This window comes from Euleptes europaea, chromosome 9 (genome assembly GCF_029931775.1).
Source record: "Euleptes europaea isolate rEulEur1 chromosome 9, rEulEur1.hap1, whole genome shotgun sequence".
Lineage (NCBI taxonomy): Eukaryota > Metazoa > Chordata > Lepidosauria > Squamata > Sphaerodactylidae > Euleptes > Euleptes europaea.
The window spans coordinates 59702206-59723785 of record NC_079320.1 but is presented as its reverse complement, the minus strand read 5'-3'; the positions used below and the strand labels follow the sequence as shown (position 1 = coordinate 59723785).

Genomic DNA, 21580 nt, shown 5'->3' with positions numbered 1-21580 from the left:
GAGTTTGTGCAAGTTAAATTCTATATTATTCGTTTACAAGCTTATAAAACATGGCAGTCTCTGGGGGAACAATAGCATTTGATATATTTCTGCAGCACAGCTTTTCAGACAAAGCCCTCAAAAGGAGAAATAAAACTACCCTGCATTACTTCTTATGATTATGTCAACTGTTTTTAAAGATAAGTTGCAGCAACCAAACAAAATTAAGAAAAAAGGCTTTAGTTTGATTTCAAATTTAACCACAACATCAGGGATCTGAACATCTGACATACAGGTCAATGAAAGGGCTATATTATTTCTGTGTCAACTGTGTCAGCGTAGACTTAACATAATGAACTTTCTTTGTCCTGCTCTGCTGGTGCTATATCCCCCCCCCCCTACAAACACACACACACACACAGATAGCGTTCGCTAAATGATACTCTTGTACATCACCCTAGCAGACAAAGTTCATATCACAGCAGTTAGAAAGTAACTTTTCAAGTCTGCCTGTTGCAATTCATGCAGCTGTACCTTTAAACTTTGGAATCAAACCGGCCAAGTCAGGGCCAGCCCTTGAGAGCAGCTTCAGATGCCTCTTTCGGAGTAACAGCATAAGGAGACCGGCAGCGCTGGCTGAGCTCTGGAGGGACTCCTCTACACAGCCACCAATATGGCAATGCGCATGGCCCTCTCTCTCCTCTTTGTCATGACCCTGGCTTGTTCATCCCTGGCACATCGGAAGCTCCTGCTGTTCCTAATCGATGGCCTTCGCCATGATTATATTGATGATCAAGCACTAGGGTCCTTGCCTGGCTTCAAAGAGATTGTCAACGGTGGCGTGAAAGCGGATTACCTGACCCCAGATTTTCCTAGTCTTTCCTACCCAAACTACTACACCTTGATGACTGGTGAGTATGTTCTTTCCCTTTCTCCCTCCTGGGATGCTCTTTAGAGCTGGTAGCTTTTGGTTGTTGCCAAACACATAAGGTCACTGGGTTCTGTAACACTGTGGGGAATCGCAAAGCTCTCTGAGCACTCAGGGAATGCTAAAAATGCATGACTGGACTGGGCACGGTCCAGTCTGAACTGGAGATCCATCCGTTCAGTTCACTTTATTATCATGAATGAAACTTTTGCGTAATCTGGTCAGACAATTGCTGGATCATTTGAAAATTCCACCACGGAAAAAATCTAAACAGAGGATTCTTACCAGCACTCTATATTATAAACCGAATGCTGGTATGACATCCTCCAAGGAATAATATTTGGCATTAGCAGAAATAGTTAAACTAACCTAGGATACATAGGGATGAATCCTGTAGATCTATTCTTTCTTCTGATACATGTTTCATGAACAGTGAAAAAACTCTGGGATCCAACTCACAATGTTTTTTCTCAGCTGGCTCATATTCCATCCCTAGATTATGCGGAGTGATTGAAATATTTTGCTCATGGTTGAGAATGAATGTTCAAGTTCATAGGAACAGGTTTTAAAATCTAAGGGGGATCCGGGATTCTTTCTTCATCCATACAAACCCAATTTTGTAATTATTTTAAATTAAAAAAAATTAGAAACTCTCTTGGGACAGGGATAATTATTTTCTTTTTTAGTAGTTATTGTTTGTTGCAGTAGAGAATGCAAATGGATCATTTAAACTGTAAATAAACAATGTCCTTGCTGTACACTCAAGGAGAATCTAAAGTATACTGTGTGAGATAGCTTCCAAATGAATAAATTCTAAAACATTAAGCATGCAGGCATGACAATTCCAATGTCTGCCACAGGCAAGAATTTTGCATTGTGAGAAATTACAATTTTTAATATTATGATTTTCTGATAAAAGAATACTTATAACAATTTACATTTAAAACATTTCTACCATTGCTTGTGAATACGACACCAGCATCATAAAACCTCCTTTAAAACTGGCGTAACGTCATACTTTATGGGATGGTACAGTAAACCTTATGGTCAGGCAGTTAAATACTCAGTTGGCCAGTCACGAAGTACTGAAACCCTAGAGAAACAGTAGCAGCATTAATAGGACGCCTACAGAGTGAGCAGTTCATGGATTGTAACATCTGTCATGTTTCCAAAGTTCACTTTCCTGCTTGATCATTATATGGCTGGAATGCATGAGAAAGAAATGGAATACAAAGAAAGGAAATGTGCCCAGAAATTCAGCTGATAAACTGTTGTGTAGCAGGACAACTCTTTTTCCTCAAGACAAATTAATATGCTCCCTCTAGAATTTCGTATTTGGGATTTATTAGTTGCTACTGCGGCCTCCCTTTCTGCACTCCCCACCCCCCAGCCCTGCTTTCCAGCAAAAGCATTTTACCTATGCCTTTAGAAACATCAGTGTATAGGAGGCTCCTGACACATATACAGCCAAATCCTGAGGCATATTTACACAGAAGCAAGTTCTTTTATTCAAAGGGACTTCCTGCCAAGCAAGTCTCCGCATGACTGCAGCCTTACCTATTAATGATTTGATTCATTTTTATCCTGTTTTTCCACCAGTTACGCAATGATGCTTAAAATAATAAATCATGCAATAAGGAACAAGCTAAAACATGAGTTTTTTAGTTTAGAAATAAGTCCAGTGGAGACATAAGAAAGATTTAGAAAATTATGCATAATGTGGAAAGGTGGCAACAGAAAATGGAAGTTCTTTCTTCCTGGCCCAGCTAATTCAAACGAGGTTTCTGACAATTTGTAGACACAGAAAAGGCAATTGACTATCAAAAGTAGATTTGCCTCATTTGAACTAACTACCATGACACTTCTTTTATATTACTGCTTGAATCACCCCAGTATCTTGGGCATTGGGAACTTTCCCTATTCTTCTGCAGTGTTTATAATACACAATGCAAATGTGCAGTGATGCTGTGAGCATTACTGCTTTGGGTCTATTGTTGACGTGGAAGGTCTTTGGCTATCCTTTCCACACCCACAATTCTAGAACATTCACTTTTGTTATGGCAGCTTCAATCCTCTGTTTATACTTTGCTGTGGAAAGTCTTTTCTCAACTGCCACAGAAGATTATCAATTGAGGTAAAGAAGGAGCAAACCAACTTTTAAAAAAATGTTCTATGGGTCAAGCACCCAGAGAATTGATGCACTAAAAAGAAAGTAATAAAGGAGTACTTTCCCCTGTTTTCTATAAAGGGTCAATAGCTCTTTAACCTGCACCACATTATGTCTAGGTTGACTGGAGCTTGAAAATAGGAACTCCTCGGCTTAAGATGCTTGTCAAAGGCAATGAAGTGTAATCAAGAAAGTTACAGCAGCAGGAAGATGTGTGTAAAAGTACTTTTCAGAGAGATAGGAGAGACTGTTGATGCTGAGGTGGGATAGGATATGTGGTGATGGAATACTCCAGCGGGAATGTTTTTTTACAGGTGGTTTAAAAAGTTGTCAAGATAGCCTGTGTGAGCTGAAGAACTAAGCAACTGGTGACAGAAGGTCAGATCAATTGCAGCAGCTGGATCACTATATTCTTGAGGCATTATTTCCTTAAAAGTCTATTTCTTTAGCTACTTATTCTTTATTTCTAGGATTAGATTTACAAGGTATAACACCAATATAATAATAGTCCACAGACTGGTCCACACTCCACACAACCAAATTGTACATGTTAATAAGGTGGACTGCAAGTGTGATCTAGGGTTGCCAGCTCCGGGTTGGGAAATACCTGGAAATTTTGAGGGCGGAGCCTGAGGAGCGTGGGGGTTGGGGAGGGAGGGACTTCAATGCCACAGAGTCCAATTGCCAAAGTGGCCATTTTCTCCAGGTGAACTGATCTCTATCGGCTGGAGATCAGTTGTAATAGCGTGTGCTGACAAGACCGCCCCCTCCCCACATTCAAAGAATTGAGGGGAGGGGCACATTGGCTTCATGGTTCATGTTACAACTCCGGTGAGCACCCTGAGGCATCACTTGGGAAGATGAAGGAGTAACCCTCAAACCAGGACTGGGGCCTCGGTGCCTGGCAGGGACCTGGGACAGGAACTCGAGGGGTGCCGCTATCCTTTACCTATAGACCTTGCGGATAGGGTGGATTGGACGCGGCACACCTCCCTCGAGCACTAAAAAGTCTTGGCAAGGAAGAGCAGGAGCCGTACCACATGTGACGGCTCGGAGCTCAGAGCCAGGGTGGGCCTCGGCCTTAGAGCAGGGATGCAAAAGCAAGAGGAGGTCTGACTCTTCAGCATCCCCACAATGGCCCGCACAGCAGTCAGTTATTGGCGATGTTTTGGTTTGTGCGCTGCAGATCCCTCTTGAATTATTAAATAAAGTTGGCCCTTTTATTATCCCAGCTCATTATTTACGCATCTGCGGACAACCCTACACCGCATGGTCTGTGGCCTCATTGAGTCTGTAGTACAAGGGGACTGAACTAACAGTAGCTTGGGCATCCCAACTGATTTTTGCTTTCTATTTCACAAACTCATCAAACGCAGCAAAGGCCTGCATTGCATTCACATGTTAGATACATTAGGTATGTAGCGAAACTATAGCAGTTAAAATATATGAATTTTAAAAGTCTAACAAGCATTTTAGGAGTCCCGCGGCGGAGAGTGGTAAGCTGCAGTACTGCAGTCCAAGCTCTGCTCACGACCTGAGTTCAATCCCTACGGAAGTTGGTTTCAGGTAGCCGGCTCAAGGTTGACTCAGCCTTCCATCCTTTCGAGGTCGGTCAAATGAGGACCCAGCTTGCTGGGGGTAAAGGGAAGATGACTGGGGAAGGCACTGGCAAACCACCCCGTAAACAAAGTCTGCCTAGGAAACGTCGGGATGTGACGTCACCCCATGGGTCAGGAATGATCTGGCGCTTGCACAGGGGACCTTTACCTTTTACCTTTAAAAAGCATTTATGGTGGGGCTGATTCAGAACCCTCACATCTTTCAGTCCAAACTTACTGAGGTGGATCTGCCCCTCTCTTACCACCCTACTGAGCAAAGTTTATTTATTAATTAAAATATTTATACCCCACCTTTTCTTTTGGCTCAAGTCTGAAGCCTCGTTCCAATCTAAGGAGCCTTCCTCCATTGGAGGAAGAGCCACATAAGTTGGAGAAAGACTATTTGGAGGATTGTTGAATCCACCCCACCTTTTCTTCTCCAAGGCTGAACCTGAGAGGAAAATGTTGAACAGAAAAAACCCTCTTCAAGTCACTGTCAAGATTACAAGTCTGTCAGATAGTTTGACAGGTGCAGGATAGATCAGTGAGATCTAAGGATGATGTAATCAGCCTGGAAAGTACCTGGGGAGCTAGAGAAAGCTGGCCTGATCCAGTTAGAGCCAGGTGGCTGATGCAATGCAGTAGCAATACCAGGATAATTGGATATCTACTGTGATTGGTGGCTGCGTCCACCAGGTGTATATAATGAAGTGAAACCGCATTAGGATTGAAAACCCTTCTGTGATGCCGCTTATACAAAAAGGCCTTCATTCAAAGTAAATATAACTGTAAAGCTCCACCTGCTTTAGAAAGCCCCGACACTGGTTGATGAAAACAAATCAACTTTTCCCAGGGAAACAAACAAACTCCAGCAACCCAAGTTCTTCAAAACTGCATTTTTACCTTTAGTCCTTTAGCTGCCTCTTCTGCAAAGTCTGAGTAACAGTAATTACCTAGTTTTTCCATAGGGATATTATTAGTATCTATTCTCCTTTCACGGAGCTTTGAAAGCAGAAAAGGAAATATTATTGCTAAATATTTCGGAGCAGACAGAATATTAAGCAACTCTTTTACCTTCCAGGTCGCCACTGTGAGGTGCATCAAATGATTGGCAACTACATGTGGGACCCAACTACCAATGCGTCGTTTGATATCGGTGTGACTCAAGACAGCCTATTGCCTCTTTGGTGGAATGGATCAGAGCCCTTGTGGGTCACCATGATGAAAGCAAAGCGGAAAGTCTTCATGTACTATTGGCCTGGTTAGTATCATGGAACCCAGAGCCAGTGTGGTGTAGTGGTTAAGAGTGGTGGTTTGGAGCGGTGGAGTCTGATCCGGAGAACTGGGTTTGATTCCCCACTCCTACACATGAGCAGTGGAGGCTAATCTGGTGAACTGGATTTGTTTCCCCACTCCTGCACACGAAGCCAGCTGGGTGACCTTCTTTCCCTCTTTTAAACTTGGTGATATGTTCTGTCTTCTAGTGACCAAGCACTGCTCAGTATTTCAAAAGAATTAATATGTTTGCTTTAGGTAAAGTGTATGGTCAAATCTTTAACATTAGTGAATATAAAAAAACAACCATTCAAATTTCATTTCCCACTCTACTTAAGACATTTCCCAGACCTCCTAAGCAGTACTGGACTGCTTTCAAAGATTTGTTATGACATTCAGTATCTAACTGTTAAGTCAATGTTTAGATATGCAAAAGCCAGAAGTTAAGGTCTCAGAGTCAAACATATAATCTGGAAAACTGTACATTTGACTGAGATAAAGGGGGGGGGGAATGGAATACCCATTTGTTCTGCAGACCAAAACATTTAACACTATAATCACAAAGTTGGTATAATACAAATGGCACAATTTGGGGATTCAAATGATGTGAACACTAAATTATCCTGAATAGGGAATAAATAGCATTCCTATCATACCACTTTAAATTGTCTTAAAAACTATTGTCTAGAAAAAACATAGGTTGCTGCTGCATGATGTCATTCCCTGTTTTTAATTGCTTGTTGTTTTATATAGTTATCATCAAAATAAATCTAATTCCCAGTATCACCAAATCTGAGGATACTTAAATCTGGAGACCAGAGCCATGAACAGACAAGACAGATCTTTCTACAAACCTGAAAAAGCCTTGGAAACATGGGAAAAAATATAGCTGAAGATGGGGGCCAGACAAAAGGTGGTGGGTGGGTGGAAAGGAGAAAAGAAAGCAGGGAAAGGGGAGGATATACCGGTATGCTCTTCCAGGGGAGGGAAAGAGGAAACAGTGTGGGGAGAAGGATAGATTAAGGTAGGTTGGCTTGTAGGTGGGAAGCAGGAAAGGAAGAAGGAAAGGAGGAGAAGCTATAAGGGTTTGTAGGGATGGAAATAGTGGGGGAAATAACATGAGATGCCCCCTGCATGTTGTTGAGGATTCTCCAATTGTAAACCACCTCAAGAACTCTGAAGAGCATAGAAATGTTTTAAGTAAATAATAAATACATAGATAAATTGTGGTCTCATTGCCATTGTGAATGCAAAGCTAATTTAACGCATAGTTAAACTGTGGAACTTTCTGACCCAAGATATGGTGATGGCTGTCAACTTGGAAGGCTTTAAGAGGGGAGCGGACATGTTCACGGAGGAGAGAGTTATTCACGGCTACTAGTTAAAATGGATACTAGTCATGATGCATACCTGTTTTCTCCAGGATCAGAGGAACATGCTGGTGCTGTGGAACACAGGCAGGGGTGCTGCTGCTGCAGTTGTCTTGTTTGGGGGCTTCCTAGAGGCACCTGGTTTGGCCACTGTGTGAACAGACTCCTAGACTTGATGGGCCTTGGTCTGATCCAGCATGGCCTTTCTTATGTTCTTATGTTCTAAAGCTATTAGCAGCAGCAGTGAAGTCTCCACATGGGCCTATCCCCATTCTGTCCCCTCCTACCCACCATCCTCCCACCCCCAGTGGGTTTTTTTTTTTTTGCAGTTTTTAAAAATAAATCTGTAGTTTGTATATTACTATAGAGATCTATAGTGGGTAAATGAAGGGTTGCAAATTCTGGGATAGGAAATTCCTAGAAATTTGGGGTTTGTTTAGGGAGAGGGGCGGCCTTAGTGAGGTATGCCATATGGTCCATCCTTAGGGTTGCCAACCTCCAGGTAGCGGCTGGAGATCTCCTGCTATTACAACTGATCTCCAGCCAATAGAGATCAGTTCACCTGGAAAAAATGGCCACTTTGGCAATTGGACTCTATTGCATTGAAGTTCCTCCCCTCCACAAACCACACCCTCCTCAGGCTTCGCCCCCAAAATCTCCTGCCGGTGGCAAAGAAAGACATGTCAACCCTATCCATCCTCCAAAGGAGCCATTTTCTCCAGGAGAATTTATCTCTGTTGTCTTGAGATCAGTTGTAGTTCAGGCGATCTCCAGGCACCACCTGGAGGATGGCAAATTTAGGCAAATGATAAGCCTATTTCTAGGTGCCATGGTGTCTTGGTGCCTGGGATTTGTTGAGCGCTATACTAGAGAGAGAATAAGTTGGTTTTCAACAGATATTTTGATCCACTGCTGCCAGTTCTTGGGGAAAAAGAACTAGAGCGGGCCGTGGTCACACAAAGGCTTTCTAATTTAATGGAAATTACTTGCAGGTCATTAGGCTAACCAATGAAATTACACAGCCACACATGCCACTTCAGGATCTGGTAGACAAGTTTTGTGTGTGTGTGTGGACTCAGCTGCTATTGACTGCTGCTTTTCAAGATAAGAGGACTGGGGATGGGAGGGAGGAAGTACTGTTCAAAAACAGTTATGATAACTCCAAACTTTCACTGGAGAGACTTTGGGTTGATTCTACTGTCATCCTGAAAGCAAAAGCTGGAAGTGCCTTTCCATTCAACACAAGCTTATATGCCAATTTACTCCTACAGGTCAGATTACCTTTGACAAATATGCCAATATATACTATACTTTGTGATGGAATCAATTAGAAAGAAATAAAATGTCAGATGCAAGTTTCAACATTTTGGTGTTCGTGTATATCTATATGGGTTTGTTTTAGTTTGCTGCAAAGCATGGGTTTGTTTTAGTTTGCTGCAAAGTTTCACATTAAATCATTTGCACTGGTGACTTCAATTTCAAGGGTTCCAGTCGATTTCAGCTCTAACAATGATTTGACATAAATTCCATAACCAAAAGGAACAGCTGAAGCTAGGAGAGGGAATCCCTCTAAAAATCTTCCTCAGCCTCAAGTCTTCGCGATTAATTTCAGTCATTGAAAGTCCTGAATCTAGAATAAGCCATAATTACCAACATTTCTTTTGTCAGGGTGTGAAGTTGAAATCCTTGGAATCAGGCCTACCTATTGCCTACCATACTACAGCGTTCCTACAGATGCCGATTTCTCCAGTGCTGTGAATAATGCTATTGAATCTTTGAGGTAAAATCATCAAAATATGTTCCTTTGTTTAGTGTATTCAGGCCTCAATGTATAGTTGGAAGTCACATAAACAAAGCAGGTCTAGATATTGTCAGTGCTTGGACAGGAGACCTCTTGGGAACTCTATGTACACCAACTTCAGTTGTATGACTGAAGAAAAATGGGACCTAAAGGCAATAAATATAGTAGAGGTAATATGTATATCATCTTTCCTTTGCAGCTCAAAGTTGTTTCCCACAATAATACAATATGCCACAAAAATCTAGAACAACCATCAGACAGCTTAAAATTAATAAAACCAACAGCAAGGCTGCTAGCAAGCTCGGGGTAACAAGGCCTCCAGTCAGCTCTGCTTTGCAAGCTCTCCTAAAAGAGGGCAGAGATGGTGCACTCTTTACCATAGTGGACAGCCAGTTCCAAAAAAGTGGGGCTCCACTCAGGTTGGAGGCATATATAGTAGACATTGTAGGGGAAAATAGATCGGTCACTTGGGTTTATATAGTCAGAGGCTGTCTCTTCAACTGACACATGAAGCTGACTTATACTCAGTGCTCAGAACTATCTTTTCTGATTGCCAGAAGCACTCTGGGGCCTTTTTCCTAGTCCCTACTGCCTGGGAATCTTCCACACACAAAGCCTGTGGGCCTAAGGGCCACTTTTCACCCTCAGAAGTTTTGTGGACTTTGGAACTCCTTTCTGTTGAGTATTATTCCTTTTCAGCTTTAGATACTGGTTTTGGACCATCCTTTGCAGATTAGATTGATTTTTAACTCCTGATGTTTTACTAGTTTTATGACTTATGGTTAGGGTTGCCAACCTTCAGGCATTAGCTGGAGATCTCCCGCTATTACAACTGATCTCCAGCCGATAGAGATCGGTTCACCTGGAGAAAATGGCTGCTTTGGCAATTGGACTCCATGGCATTGAAGTCCCTCCCCTCCCAAACCCTGCCCTCCTCTGGCTTCACCCCAGATACCTCCCGCTGGTGGTGAAGAGGGACCTGGCAATCCTACTTATGGTGCTGCTGAATTTGTGACACATTATTTTAAAGATTTTCCTGTAAGACATTGCAGGAGATTTTCTGAAAGGTAAATTATAACTTATTTAAATAAACAACCAAGACAAAAAAAAGTTAGCAGTACCTTTAGCTGTCTTTAGGGATGCTCAGGGTGGCTATTTGGAAGGATTAGGAAGGGTTCTCTAGAGTTTTGACCAAGGACACGGTTATTAATTTAATTCTGTAGGCGAATGATGTAGTGGGTATAATGGTGCAACTTTGCCAAGGAAAGATAAAAATTAAAAGGATCCAATAACAAAGAAATGGTGTGGTCTTAGTTGTAAAAGAAACAACACAAAATTTCTATCCAGAACAAAAGGTATGAACATTTTTGTTAGAAAAACTTGAAATGCTGAGACGCAATATGGTGTACGAGTTGGCTCCAGCTAGCTTTTCCACAGGCAAAAAAGAGAGGACCATCAAAAAGGCTACAAGACACCTAGCGCCTCTTAAGTACATACCTTTACCTGAATCAGGCCTGGCCAGAGTCATATGCAAACTATACCTCCTTCATTTGCAAAATTGGTAGTTGATAACCTGAAAAAAACCCTCAGTCTGAATGTCATATCTCAAAAACATGCTAAAACTGCAGCATATTTGTTTCTTACCTAACTGTTCTGTTGTGTTTCCACTTCAGAATAGGCACAGCAGATATGGCAGCGGTGTATTATGAAAGGATTGATGTAGAAGGTCATCATTATGGGCCTTTGTCTGTTCAGAGGAAGAATGCCTTACAAGCGGTCGACAATGTACTGTTGAATATGATTAAGTTAATCAAGGTCAGTACTGCTCAGAAGCTAGACTTCCCGCCCCCCCATGATATACACTTACTAGGGTTGCCAACCTCCATGTACTAGATGGAGATCTCCTGCTAGTACAACTGATCTCCAGCCGATAAGAGATCAATTCACCTGGACAAAATGGCCACTTTGGCTATTGGACTCTATGGCATTGAAGCTCCTCCCCAAACCTCACCCTCTTCAGGCTCTGCCCCAAAAACCTCCCCAAAAAGTCATACTCTCTCATCCCTAGCTACCTCACAGGGTGTCTGTTGTGAGGAGAGGGAAGGGAAGGTGGAAGGTGATTGTAAGCCGGTTTGAATCTTCCTTAAGTGGCAGAGAAAGTCGGCATATAAAAACCAACTCTTCTTCTTTGAAGACTTTAATGACCAAATAGAACCTCCAGGTGAACTGTTCAGGAGCAGTATACTCTTGAATGCCAGTTTTGAGGGGGCACTTTGGGGGGGCCTGTTGCTAGGGATGCCAGCCTGCAGGTGGGATTCAGGGATCTACAGGCATTACAATATCAAGACTTCAGAGTTCAGTTCCCCTAGAGATGCTCTGGAGTGTGGACCCTACTGCATTGTACCCCACTGGGGATAAGCCCCATTGAGTAAAATGGGACTTACTTCTAAGGATACCTGCTTAGGATTACTCCCCAAAGATCCAATTAATTCTGTACCCTTTGATTTACTGAAGATCTGTACCTGGGTCACTCTGGAAATTATTTCAATGGTAATTTCAGTTGCCCAATCTGCCCTTGCCCTCCTGCTTCCTTTTTCCCTCTTCAAGAAGGTAGCAGCAGGTCAGAAGGGGATGGGATGGGAAGAGAGAGCTGTAACTAGTTGGGGTTTAGTATCTGGGGACTAGAATCACTTTCTAAAGTTAGTGTAGGTGCAGGAAGTCAACACCATCTGTAGACTTGGCTCACCTGCCTCCTCTCCCTGGATGAAGAAATCCACTTCTCACATCACCCCAGTTTTCCTTTCCCCATTAAGCACCCAGTTAGTTTTTTGTTTTACATTAGTAGAAATATTTTTAAAGTCTTTTTGCAGTTGATTACTGTTTGGAGAGAGACTGATGTCTCCCTGAATTCAATGGAGCTTATTCTCAGGTAACAATTATTATTCTATTGACAGTAACAGAAAGCCAAGTGATTTGTTTTGCTATGATATTGTTTTGGATCAGGGTCATGGGGGGAATGTTGGTTCTTGGCAGCCCTGGTGACTTCCAGATACTCAGCCAGAAGTGATGGCATGACCTCATGCAACATTGCTTCCCAAGTCCCTGACCCCAAAATACTTCCACTGGTTGCCAGCACTTGGCTGGCAACCCTACTGTGTGCCCATCAGTGGCGGACTGGCCATTGTGTCAGCTTGCCTGATGGCAAGTGGGCCCCCCTTAAACATTAGACAATATGTTAAAAATAAAATAAAAATTAAATGATAGCCTTATAGTTGTGGGTGGGCCCCCTGTCTCCTGGCAACCAATATTTTTAGACCCAGTCTGCCACTGTTCCCCATTGCAACACATAGTATGTGTTCAATCTCATTTATTTCAGCCTCTTTAGTCCTGAAAAGGTGCGCGTTGAGATTAACCTCCACTGTACATTTTCTCATCGTGCTGGCATTGCAGGTGGGGTGAATCTGATTACCAGCGTAAAAATGGGGAACTGCACTTTGTACTTTTCAAACTGTAATCCACTGAGCTAACTATCTTGACAGGATAAGGGCATGCAGAATGACCTGAATGTCATTCTTTTCTCGGATCATGGGATGACTGACATTTACTGGATGGAAAAAGTGATTGAGCTGTGGAACTGTATCAACATGAGTGATGTTATACTATTAAAGGACCGAGGCCCGGTTGTAAGTCTGTGGCCAGCAAAAGACAAGGAGCTTCAGGCAAGGAAAAAGTCACATTTTCTCTTTCATAATCCCACTTGTGCCAATCATTTCTTTTTTGCAATACTCTGTAGCTAAATATGTCACTGGGGTAGGGTTGCCAACCACCAGGTACTAGCTGGAGATCTCCTGCTATTACAACTGATCTCCAGCCAATAGTGATCAGTTCACCTGGAGAAAATGGCCGCTTTGGCAATTGGACTCTATGGCATTGAAGTCCCTCTCCTCCCAAAACCCTGCCCTCTTCAGGCTCCGCCCCCAAAACTTCCTGCCGGTGGTAAAGAGGGACCTGGCAACCACTGGGGGGCTGACCCTGTCTGCTGACACGGAAATAACTGAAATTAGGATGTTCCAAGGACTTCTTCCTGTACCTCAGTCTACAGTGGTCTGCTTTTAAGGACCGTTTAGAAGCCTTTGGGTACAAACACTGCAGTGCCATCCTAAACAGACTTACACCTTACTAAGTCCATCGAAGTCAGTGGGCTTAGAAGTTGCCACCCTGCTTAGGACTGTACTGTTGACCGCCTAACTTCTTTCTTTGTACTCTTTTCATATATACCTATTTAAATAAATTTCTTAAAGTCTGTAGCCTCTTCCCTTGTGAAGATATAAGGGGGAAGGTATATCTTTGCAGCAGGAGGGGCTAGACACTTTAAAAAACAAAACAAAAGCTGAGAATTCTCAGAACCTGTTATAACTATTATTACAATAACATATTAATAGAATGATATTTTAGTGCCAATTTTTTTTAAATTGAAAAGCCCCAGTGGCGTGGTGTAGTGGTTAAGAGTGTTTTTTTTTGGGGGGGGGAGCGGTGGACCCTAATCTGGAGAACCCGGTTTGATTCCCCACTCCTCCACATGAGTGGCGGATGCTAATCTGGTGAAGTGGGTTGGTTTCCCCACTCCTACACATGAAGCCAGTTGGGTGACCTTGGGCTAGTCACAGTTCTTTCCGAACTCTCTCACCCCCACCTACCTCACAGGGTGTCTGTTGTGGGGAGAGGAAGAGAAGGTGATTGTGAGCTGGTTTGATTCTTCAGTAAGTGGTAGAGAAAGTCAGCATATAAAACCTCACTCTTCTTCTCCATGTGTGGAAACCACCATGTTGGGTTGCTTCCACATGGGGGCGATTCCCCATTTTCCTCTTATTGCTGTTATGAATACAAAGACATTTGCAATAGCAGTGGAATTTCCACATGGAGCTTTCCCCGTGTTATATATATATATATATATATATATATATATATATATATATATATATATATATATATATATATATCTGTAGTGGGTGTGTCACTATAATGTTTTAACACTACACTGTATTACAACTACCAATAATTTAAAAACTGAGCAAAATGTCTGGAAGATGGAGCAGGGGGAATTATATGAAATATGGCATTGTTCACACTTCCCTCAAACCCACTTTCAGTATGATCTTTCAGGAAAAATCTTACCAAAGCAAGGGGGGAATGCACAGTGGAACAGGTAAAAACATGAAAGATTGGCGGAAGCCAAAATAAAATCCATTATGATTTAAGGTAGGGGGACATGGAACAAGAACTCTGCGCAGAGATAACCTCTGTAAGAAAATTATTGAAGAGTTTTCCCATATGAGTTAAATCCACATTAATAATATTGCTTAAAAATGGCAGCCTCTCTTTCAGCAATGGTTTGCATTCAACGTGATAATGCATGCTGCCGTACCGTAAATATGTGCTCAAATGTCGTGACTTTAATTTCTTTGCAGGTATATAACAAGTTGAAGAATGTGCCACATATGACAGTTTACAGGAAAGAAGATATTCCTGACAGGTTCTATTATAAAAAGGGGAAATTTGTCTCACCTTTGACACTTGTGGCTGAAGAAGGATGGTTCATAGTGGAGGTAAATCACCTGCATGAATTTGTGACCCATCAAACAGAACTCAGCTATGCATTGTGGCCTGGCACTTTAAAAACCTCTGTTTTTGCAATGCTGGGTTGGCAGCAAAAACAAACAAACAAAACAACAACAGGAAGTTTATCGAGCCCCTGGAGGACTGGCAATCATGGCTGATGACCTGTTGGTCACAATCCATGGACTGATCTAAATTAGTTTAAATGATGCCCTACCTTGTATTTACCACCTTCAAGGGCAAATGCATCACAGTAAGGATGTGTGCCCTGACCTGGATGGCCCAGGCTAGCCTGATCTCATCAGATCTCAGAAGCTAAGCAGGGTCAGCCCTAGTTAGTATTTGGATGGGAGACCACCAAGGAAGTCCAGGGTTGCTGTGCACTGGCAAACCACCTTTGTTAGTCTCTTGCCATGAAAACCCCAAAAAGGGGTTGCCATAAATCGGCTGCGACACTGTACACACACACAAGGATGTGTATCTCTTTAAAACTACTGTAATATACCCATGCTACTGCAGCCCCAGTTTATTAAGTTCTGAAAATATGAGATATACCTTTTGAGATATTTGCAAGCAAGCCGCTCATATCTAGTTGGTTTACAGTGCTGGCCTAAACAGAATTACACTCTTCTAAGTCCATTAAAGTCAATCATTTTAGAAGGCTGTAACTTTGTTTAAGGGAGAGAAGGAGGCATGGAACAGTTTGATCTCACCAGGTACTTGGATGGGGGACCACCACAGAAGACTCTGCAGAGGAAGGCAATGGCAAAACACCTCTGCTTCTCACTTAGCTTGAACGTCCCTTGCTGGGGTTGCCATAAGTTGGTTGTGACATGATGGCACATGCATACCTACAAAGAACTCTGCATCTATGTCCAATTATCAGAGCTGATCATCCAAGCAGCTCCTCAAATTCTGAAAATATGCTCAGCTAAAACAGCAGTTGACTCTATTTGGGCTCTGCTAGCCACACAGATGCACAACTTGCACGTCTTTTGTGCTCATTATTTCCTTGTACTAAATGTGAAGAGATTCATGATTCCTGCGACATCCCGGTGCTATATAACTGCGTGAGCCAGTGTGGTATAGTGGTTAAGAGCGGTGGTTTGAAGCTGTGGAGTCTGATCTGGAGAACCGGGTTTGATATCCTGCTCCTCCACATGAGCGGCGGAGGCTAACCTGGTGAACTGGATTTGTATCCCCACTCCTACACATGAAGCCAGCTAGGTGACCTCGGGCAAGTAACAGCTCTGTTAGAGCTCTCTCAGCCCCACCTACATCACAGGGTGTCTGTTGTGGGGAGGGGAAGGTAAGGTGATTGTAAGCCGGTTTGAGTCTCCCTTAAGTGGTAGAGAAAGTCAGCATATAAAAACCAGCCCTCCTCCTCCTCCTCCCTCCTCCTCCTCTTCCTCCTGCCTCTGCTGATGGCATATTCCAATTCCTCTTTTCTTATGAGTGATGCTGACAGATACATGAGTAACTAACGGCAAACCCAAGACTGATGCCCTCTTGGTTATAGTTTCAGTGAGTTTCAGCTAGTAGTCACACCCAACCACACACAGAGACACACAATTCTGGACACTCTTTTGTCCCCCCCCCTTTGATTTATGACTAGAAACCAAGCCTAGAAACCGGCAGCATCATAGTTATTCTTTTTAACCTTAAAAAAAAGCTTTAGAACCCTTGCGTATCCATACATTTCTTTGTCTCTAATAGTCAGCAGATGTACTAGATAACTTAACAATTCTAGCTGACAAATTAAATGTGGTTCCCTTGTCTCCATCTATTTTTGCTGATGGCACTCAGAGCGAGCAAATGAGAAAAATGGATGCCCCCTTCCTTCTGCGGAGCCCCTTTGACCCATTGTGTTGTTTAATGTCATTCCAGGAAGCAGAGCTGTCAGTGGTCGGTACCCTGTTAGGCAGCGTCTACTGTGTTTGCTAGCAGCGACTCATGGCCTGCCAATTCTTACCTAATTTGCAATCTCCCTCTAGAGTAGGCCAGCGTGACATAACTCAAGTTAAGCCTTTCAACAATTCTGGATGTTGCTGTTGGCTCAGCTAGTTGTGTGTCAAAAAGCAAGGAATGGAATACCCTCTGCTCAGGCTTCCATACAAAGAGAAAGAGTACTTCAGAGAATATTGGGAATGAGGGCCAAACGCACAGCAGCTAGCATTCCATATGCACATGTTCAAATATATTAACGATTTTAATATGAGAGAAAGTAAAAAGGGAGTTTGTCTTGGTCGTTTAGATTGACATAAAGCAGAAAGGCGGAACTAGGTCAGCAGGAGCCATATATTCATGAAAAACAATGTGAAAGACTTGCTGTCATGAATGCCGTTGCTTGTTGCCTGTGCAGGAATTGAAAAACTGTATTCATGCGATAAAGAGGAACATGAAAAGCAGTAGATTCATAGAAAAGGTCAGTGTAATAAGGGGTCTGGCACACATAGGTGAGGACAACACTCTAGAAATTTGGACAATAAACATCTTTACAAGAACAACAGGCCCTAAAACTCAACGTATGTAGCAGAACCCAAAAGTATGAATTTGGAAGTAGCTGTGTTTAAGTTTGTAGCTTAAGGTAGGGCTGTCAAAAAAAAATATTCGGTACAGTTCGGATTCGGCCGAATTTGGCCCTTGTGGGTTCGGTACGTGCCGAAGTCCGAACTCCCCCACTTCGGATCCGTTCAATTCGGCGGGAATTCAAAGTTCGGAAAAAAATTCGGCCGAATAAAGCCATTAAAAACACAATCGCGCCTTTCCGCGGCTCGGGGGGGGCATTTTTTAAGATGGAGGTCCCAAAATTTCAGGGTAGCTTGGAGGGACCCTCCTTGCAAGAACCCCCAAGTTTGGTTAAGATTGGACCAGGGGGTCCGGAGTTATGGGGCCCGGAAGGGGTCCCCCCATCCCCCCATAGGAAAGAAAGAACAGAAGCCGGCTGCTATTCATGCAATGGGCGGGGGGGACCCCTTCCGGGCCCCATAACTCCGGACCCCCTGACCCAATTCTCACCAAACTTGGGGGTTCTTGCAAGAAGAGTCCCCCCAAGCTACCCTCAAAGTTTGGGACCCCCACCTCAAAAAATGCCCCCTCCAGAGCCGTGAGAAAAACCTCCCTGTGCCTGCTGGTGCTGAGAGATTTCTCATTAAGCTTGTTTCCTCTGCGGTTAACCACAGACGCCCAAAGTGTTAACCCCTCATGGGAAGTAGGTTAATGAGAAATCTCCCAGCATAGGCAGGCATAGGGAGGTTTTTCCCACTGCTCTGGGGGGGCATTTTTTGAGGTGGGGGTCCCAAACTTTTAGGTTAGCTTGGTGGGACAATCCTTGCAAGAACCCCCGTGTTTGGTGAGGATTGGGTTGGGGGGGGGCTGGAAGGGGGCTTGCCCCCTTCTCCATAAAAACCAATGCAAAACTTTTGGCTTAGGGCTTAGGGCTATCCATGGCTACTAGTCAAAGTGAATACTAGTCATGATGCATATCTATAATCTCCAGGGTCAGAGAGGTTTTGCCTTGGATTTGCCACTCTCTAGATGCACATTCCCCCCAGCCAAATTCTCAAAACTCAACAATAAGCCCCCATGCAGAGTTTGGAGAATCTGGCTGGGAAAATGTGCATCTGGAGAGTTGCAAATCCAAGGCAAAACCTCCCCTGCTTAAATGACCAAGAGGTTTACCTCCCTCACCCAAGCCTGGGTGCTATCCTACCTAATAACTAGTGCACCCTTTAAAGACCCCTCGCCTGTCTTCCCGGGACTCCCAGGAAGGCGAGCGGGGGGTTGGCAAGCTCCTCTGCTCTGCCTGGACAGGCAAAGCAGAGGAGTTTAAAGACCCCTCGCCTGTCTTCCCGGGACTCCCAGGAAGGCGAGCGGGGGGTTGGCAAGCTCCTCTGCTCTGCCTGGACAGGCAAAGCAGAGGGGTTTAAAGACCCCTCGCCTGTCTTCCCGGGACTCCCAGGAAGGCGAGCGGGGGGTTGGCAAGCTCCTCTGCTCTGCCTGGACAGGCAAAGCAGAGGGGTTTAAAGACCCCTTGCCTGTCTTCCCGGGACTCCCAGGAAGGCGAGCGGGGGGTTGGCAAGCTCCTCTGCTCTGCCCTGCAGCCACATAAATGGAAAAGGGGGGAGGGAAAAGGGGGAGAGCCCATATCTCGAGACCCCCTGACCCAATGTTTACAAAACTTGGGGGGTATCTTAAGAACACTGGTCTGAAACTCCGCTCAAAGTTTGGGATTTGTACCCCCAAAAATGCGCCCCCTGCAGCCATGGAAAAAAAGGGGGGGAGCCCATATCTCGGGACCCCCTGACCCAATGTTTACAAAACTTGGGGGGGGTACCTTAAGAAGCTTCATCTGAAGTTCCAGTGAAAGTTTTGTGTGTGAACCCCAAAAAATGCACCCCCTGCAGCCACGGAAAGGAGCGAATGTGCACAAGCACCGCACACACACACACGAGGATTTCGCTCTCTCTCTCTCTCTCTCCCTGGCCGGGCCGCACATCAGCTGATTCCTCCAGTACTTAATCCTGACTGATTGGCCAGAAGAAGACCCAGCTTGCCCACCGATTGGCCGGGGGAGGAGAATGCTGCTTACTGACGGTTATGCTGCTTACTGACGGCCGAATTTGCCGAATTTATTCGCGAACTCCCGAACTCGTTGAATTCAGGCCCCCCGGTTGCCTGCCAGTTTTGAGTTCGGTCCGAACAGAAAAGCACCGAATCAGGGGAAATTCAGTTGATTTTCAGTTCGGACCGAACCGAATTGACAGCCCTAGCTTAAGGCGTGTAACTCACATTAAACCAATTTCCTCCCCCAAACACAGAGCAGAGAAACGCTTCCATTTTGGGAGAACGGCACTGGGAAAAGAGAGGCCTGGCAGAATGGATGGCATGGCTATGACAATGAGCTCATGGATATGAGAGGATTCTTCCTTGCATATGGCCCAGGTAGGCCAACTGGAGAAATAATCATCACCCTGAAATGTTTGCCATCTTTCTAACACCTGCACAGATTTTGGGTTGAATTCAGCTGTTTTTTTTCACTCAGTCTCTCCCAGTTCTCCTTAATACTACAGCCCCTGCTGATCAGGGTTGCCAACTTCCGGGTACTTGCAACGAAAAACCAGCACACAGGCTCACCATAAATCACAAGAAACTATGATCTATATCACAATGGATAATTCTTATTGTGTTCTATCACTAATATTTACATATAACAACATACAAAATTGTGTGCAACAATGTGCATCATATATTCAAAAGTTCTTCTGTAACAATTCGTTATGCAGTCCATCTCCTTGTGGGGCCGGGGGTCTTCCAATTCCCGCCCTGTTCTGCGGGGCAAAGATTTGCATCAGCCTTCAGGCGTTTGCTGTGAATTTTGGATGCTTGAATGATCTCACAGTGACTCTGCCGCTCTTGCTTGTGCGTCTTATCACAGCTTCATCCTTTCACCATTCATTGGGAACTTCTAACATCTTGGTCTCTTTCGCTTTACGTTACATAAGAACTTTTGAATATATGATGCACATTGTTGCACACAATTTTGTATGTTGTAAGTATATATGTAAATATTAGTGATAGAACACATTAAGAATTATCCATTGTGATACAGATCATAGTTTCTTGTGATTTATGGTGAGCCTGTGTGCTGGTTTTTCGTTGCACTTACGTGATACAGCACAAGTGGTTTTTTTCCTTTGGTTGAATCTCCAGGTACTAGCTGGTAAGGTTGCCAGGTCCCTCTTCCCCATCGATAGAAGGTTTTTGGGGCAGAGCCTGAGGAAGGCGGGGTTTGGGGAGGGGAGGGACTTCAATGCCATAGAGTCCAATTGTCAAAGCGGCCATTTTCTCCAGGTAAACTGATCCCTATCGGCTGGAGATCAGTTGTAATAGCAGGAGATCTCCAGCTACTACCTGGAGGATGGCAACCCTACTAGCTGGAGATCTCCTGCTATTACAACAGATCCCAGAACCCTGATATCCATTTAGACTGCAACACTGCTTATGAATGCTACCAACTAAAATGCATCCTTGTCATTTTCCCCCCTACAGATTTCAAGTCTAACTTCAGAGCGGCGCCGATCAGATCAGTGGATGTTTATAACGTTATGTGCAAAGTGGCAGGAATACAGTCGCAGCCAAACAATGGATCCTGGTCCAGAGTGGAGTGTATGTTAAAAAATAATGCCAGTTTGGCACGGCCATTCCAATGGCTCAGCTCTGCACTGGCACTAATGCTGTTTGTGTTGTTTGTTTAACACATTTTGTTACTCGGGTCCCAATACAATGTCAGCCAGTGTATCCAGTTTCCCCCCCCCCCCTCCCCATTTCGTCATTTGAATAGCAGCATTAACAGAATGCTGTCTGGAGAAGAGTATGCACATTCATCTCTTTAAAAACAACAACAAGCCTGTCTCCAGGTTTCATCTGGGGTGTAAGAAGCAATACTTCAGTGAGCTCCTCCTTTTGGGAAGTCCAGCGTGGTGTAGCAGTTAAGAGGGGTGGTTTGGAGTGGTGGACTCTGATCTAGAGAACCGGGTTTGGTCCCCCACTCCTCCACATGAGCGGAGGAGGCTAATCTGGTGAGCTGGATTTGTTTCGCCACTCCTGCATGTGATACCAGCTGGGTGACCTTATGCTAGTCTCAGCTCTCTTAGAGCTCTCTCAGCCTCACCTACCTCACAGGGTGCCTGTTGTGGGGAGGGGAAGGGAAGGTGATTGTCAGCCGGTTTGAGTCTCCCTTAAGTGGTAGAGAAAGTCAGCACAGAAAAGCCAACTCTTCTTCTTCTACTGGTAGAACGTGTGTACAAAAGTCAGCAAAAAAGGAGAACCGCTTTCAGTTTTACT

General features: G+C 44.0%; 1 protein-coding gene across 1 annotated transcript; it reads left to right on the top strand.

The window, feature by feature from the left end:
* Positions 1-652: 652 nt before the first annotated feature.
* Positions 653-21021, top strand: ENPP6 (ectonucleotide pyrophosphatase/phosphodiesterase 6). Its single transcript, XM_056855612.1, has 8 exons — positions 653-890; positions 5754-5933; positions 8986-9097; positions 10792-10933; positions 12658-12837; positions 14587-14724; positions 19555-19678; positions 20786-21021. Exons 1-8 carry the CDS (start codon positions 653-655, stop codon positions 20989-20991), a joined length of 1320 nt encoding a protein of 439 aa, XP_056711590.1. The 3' UTR covers positions 20992-21021.
* Positions 21022-21580: the final 559 nt, after the last annotated feature.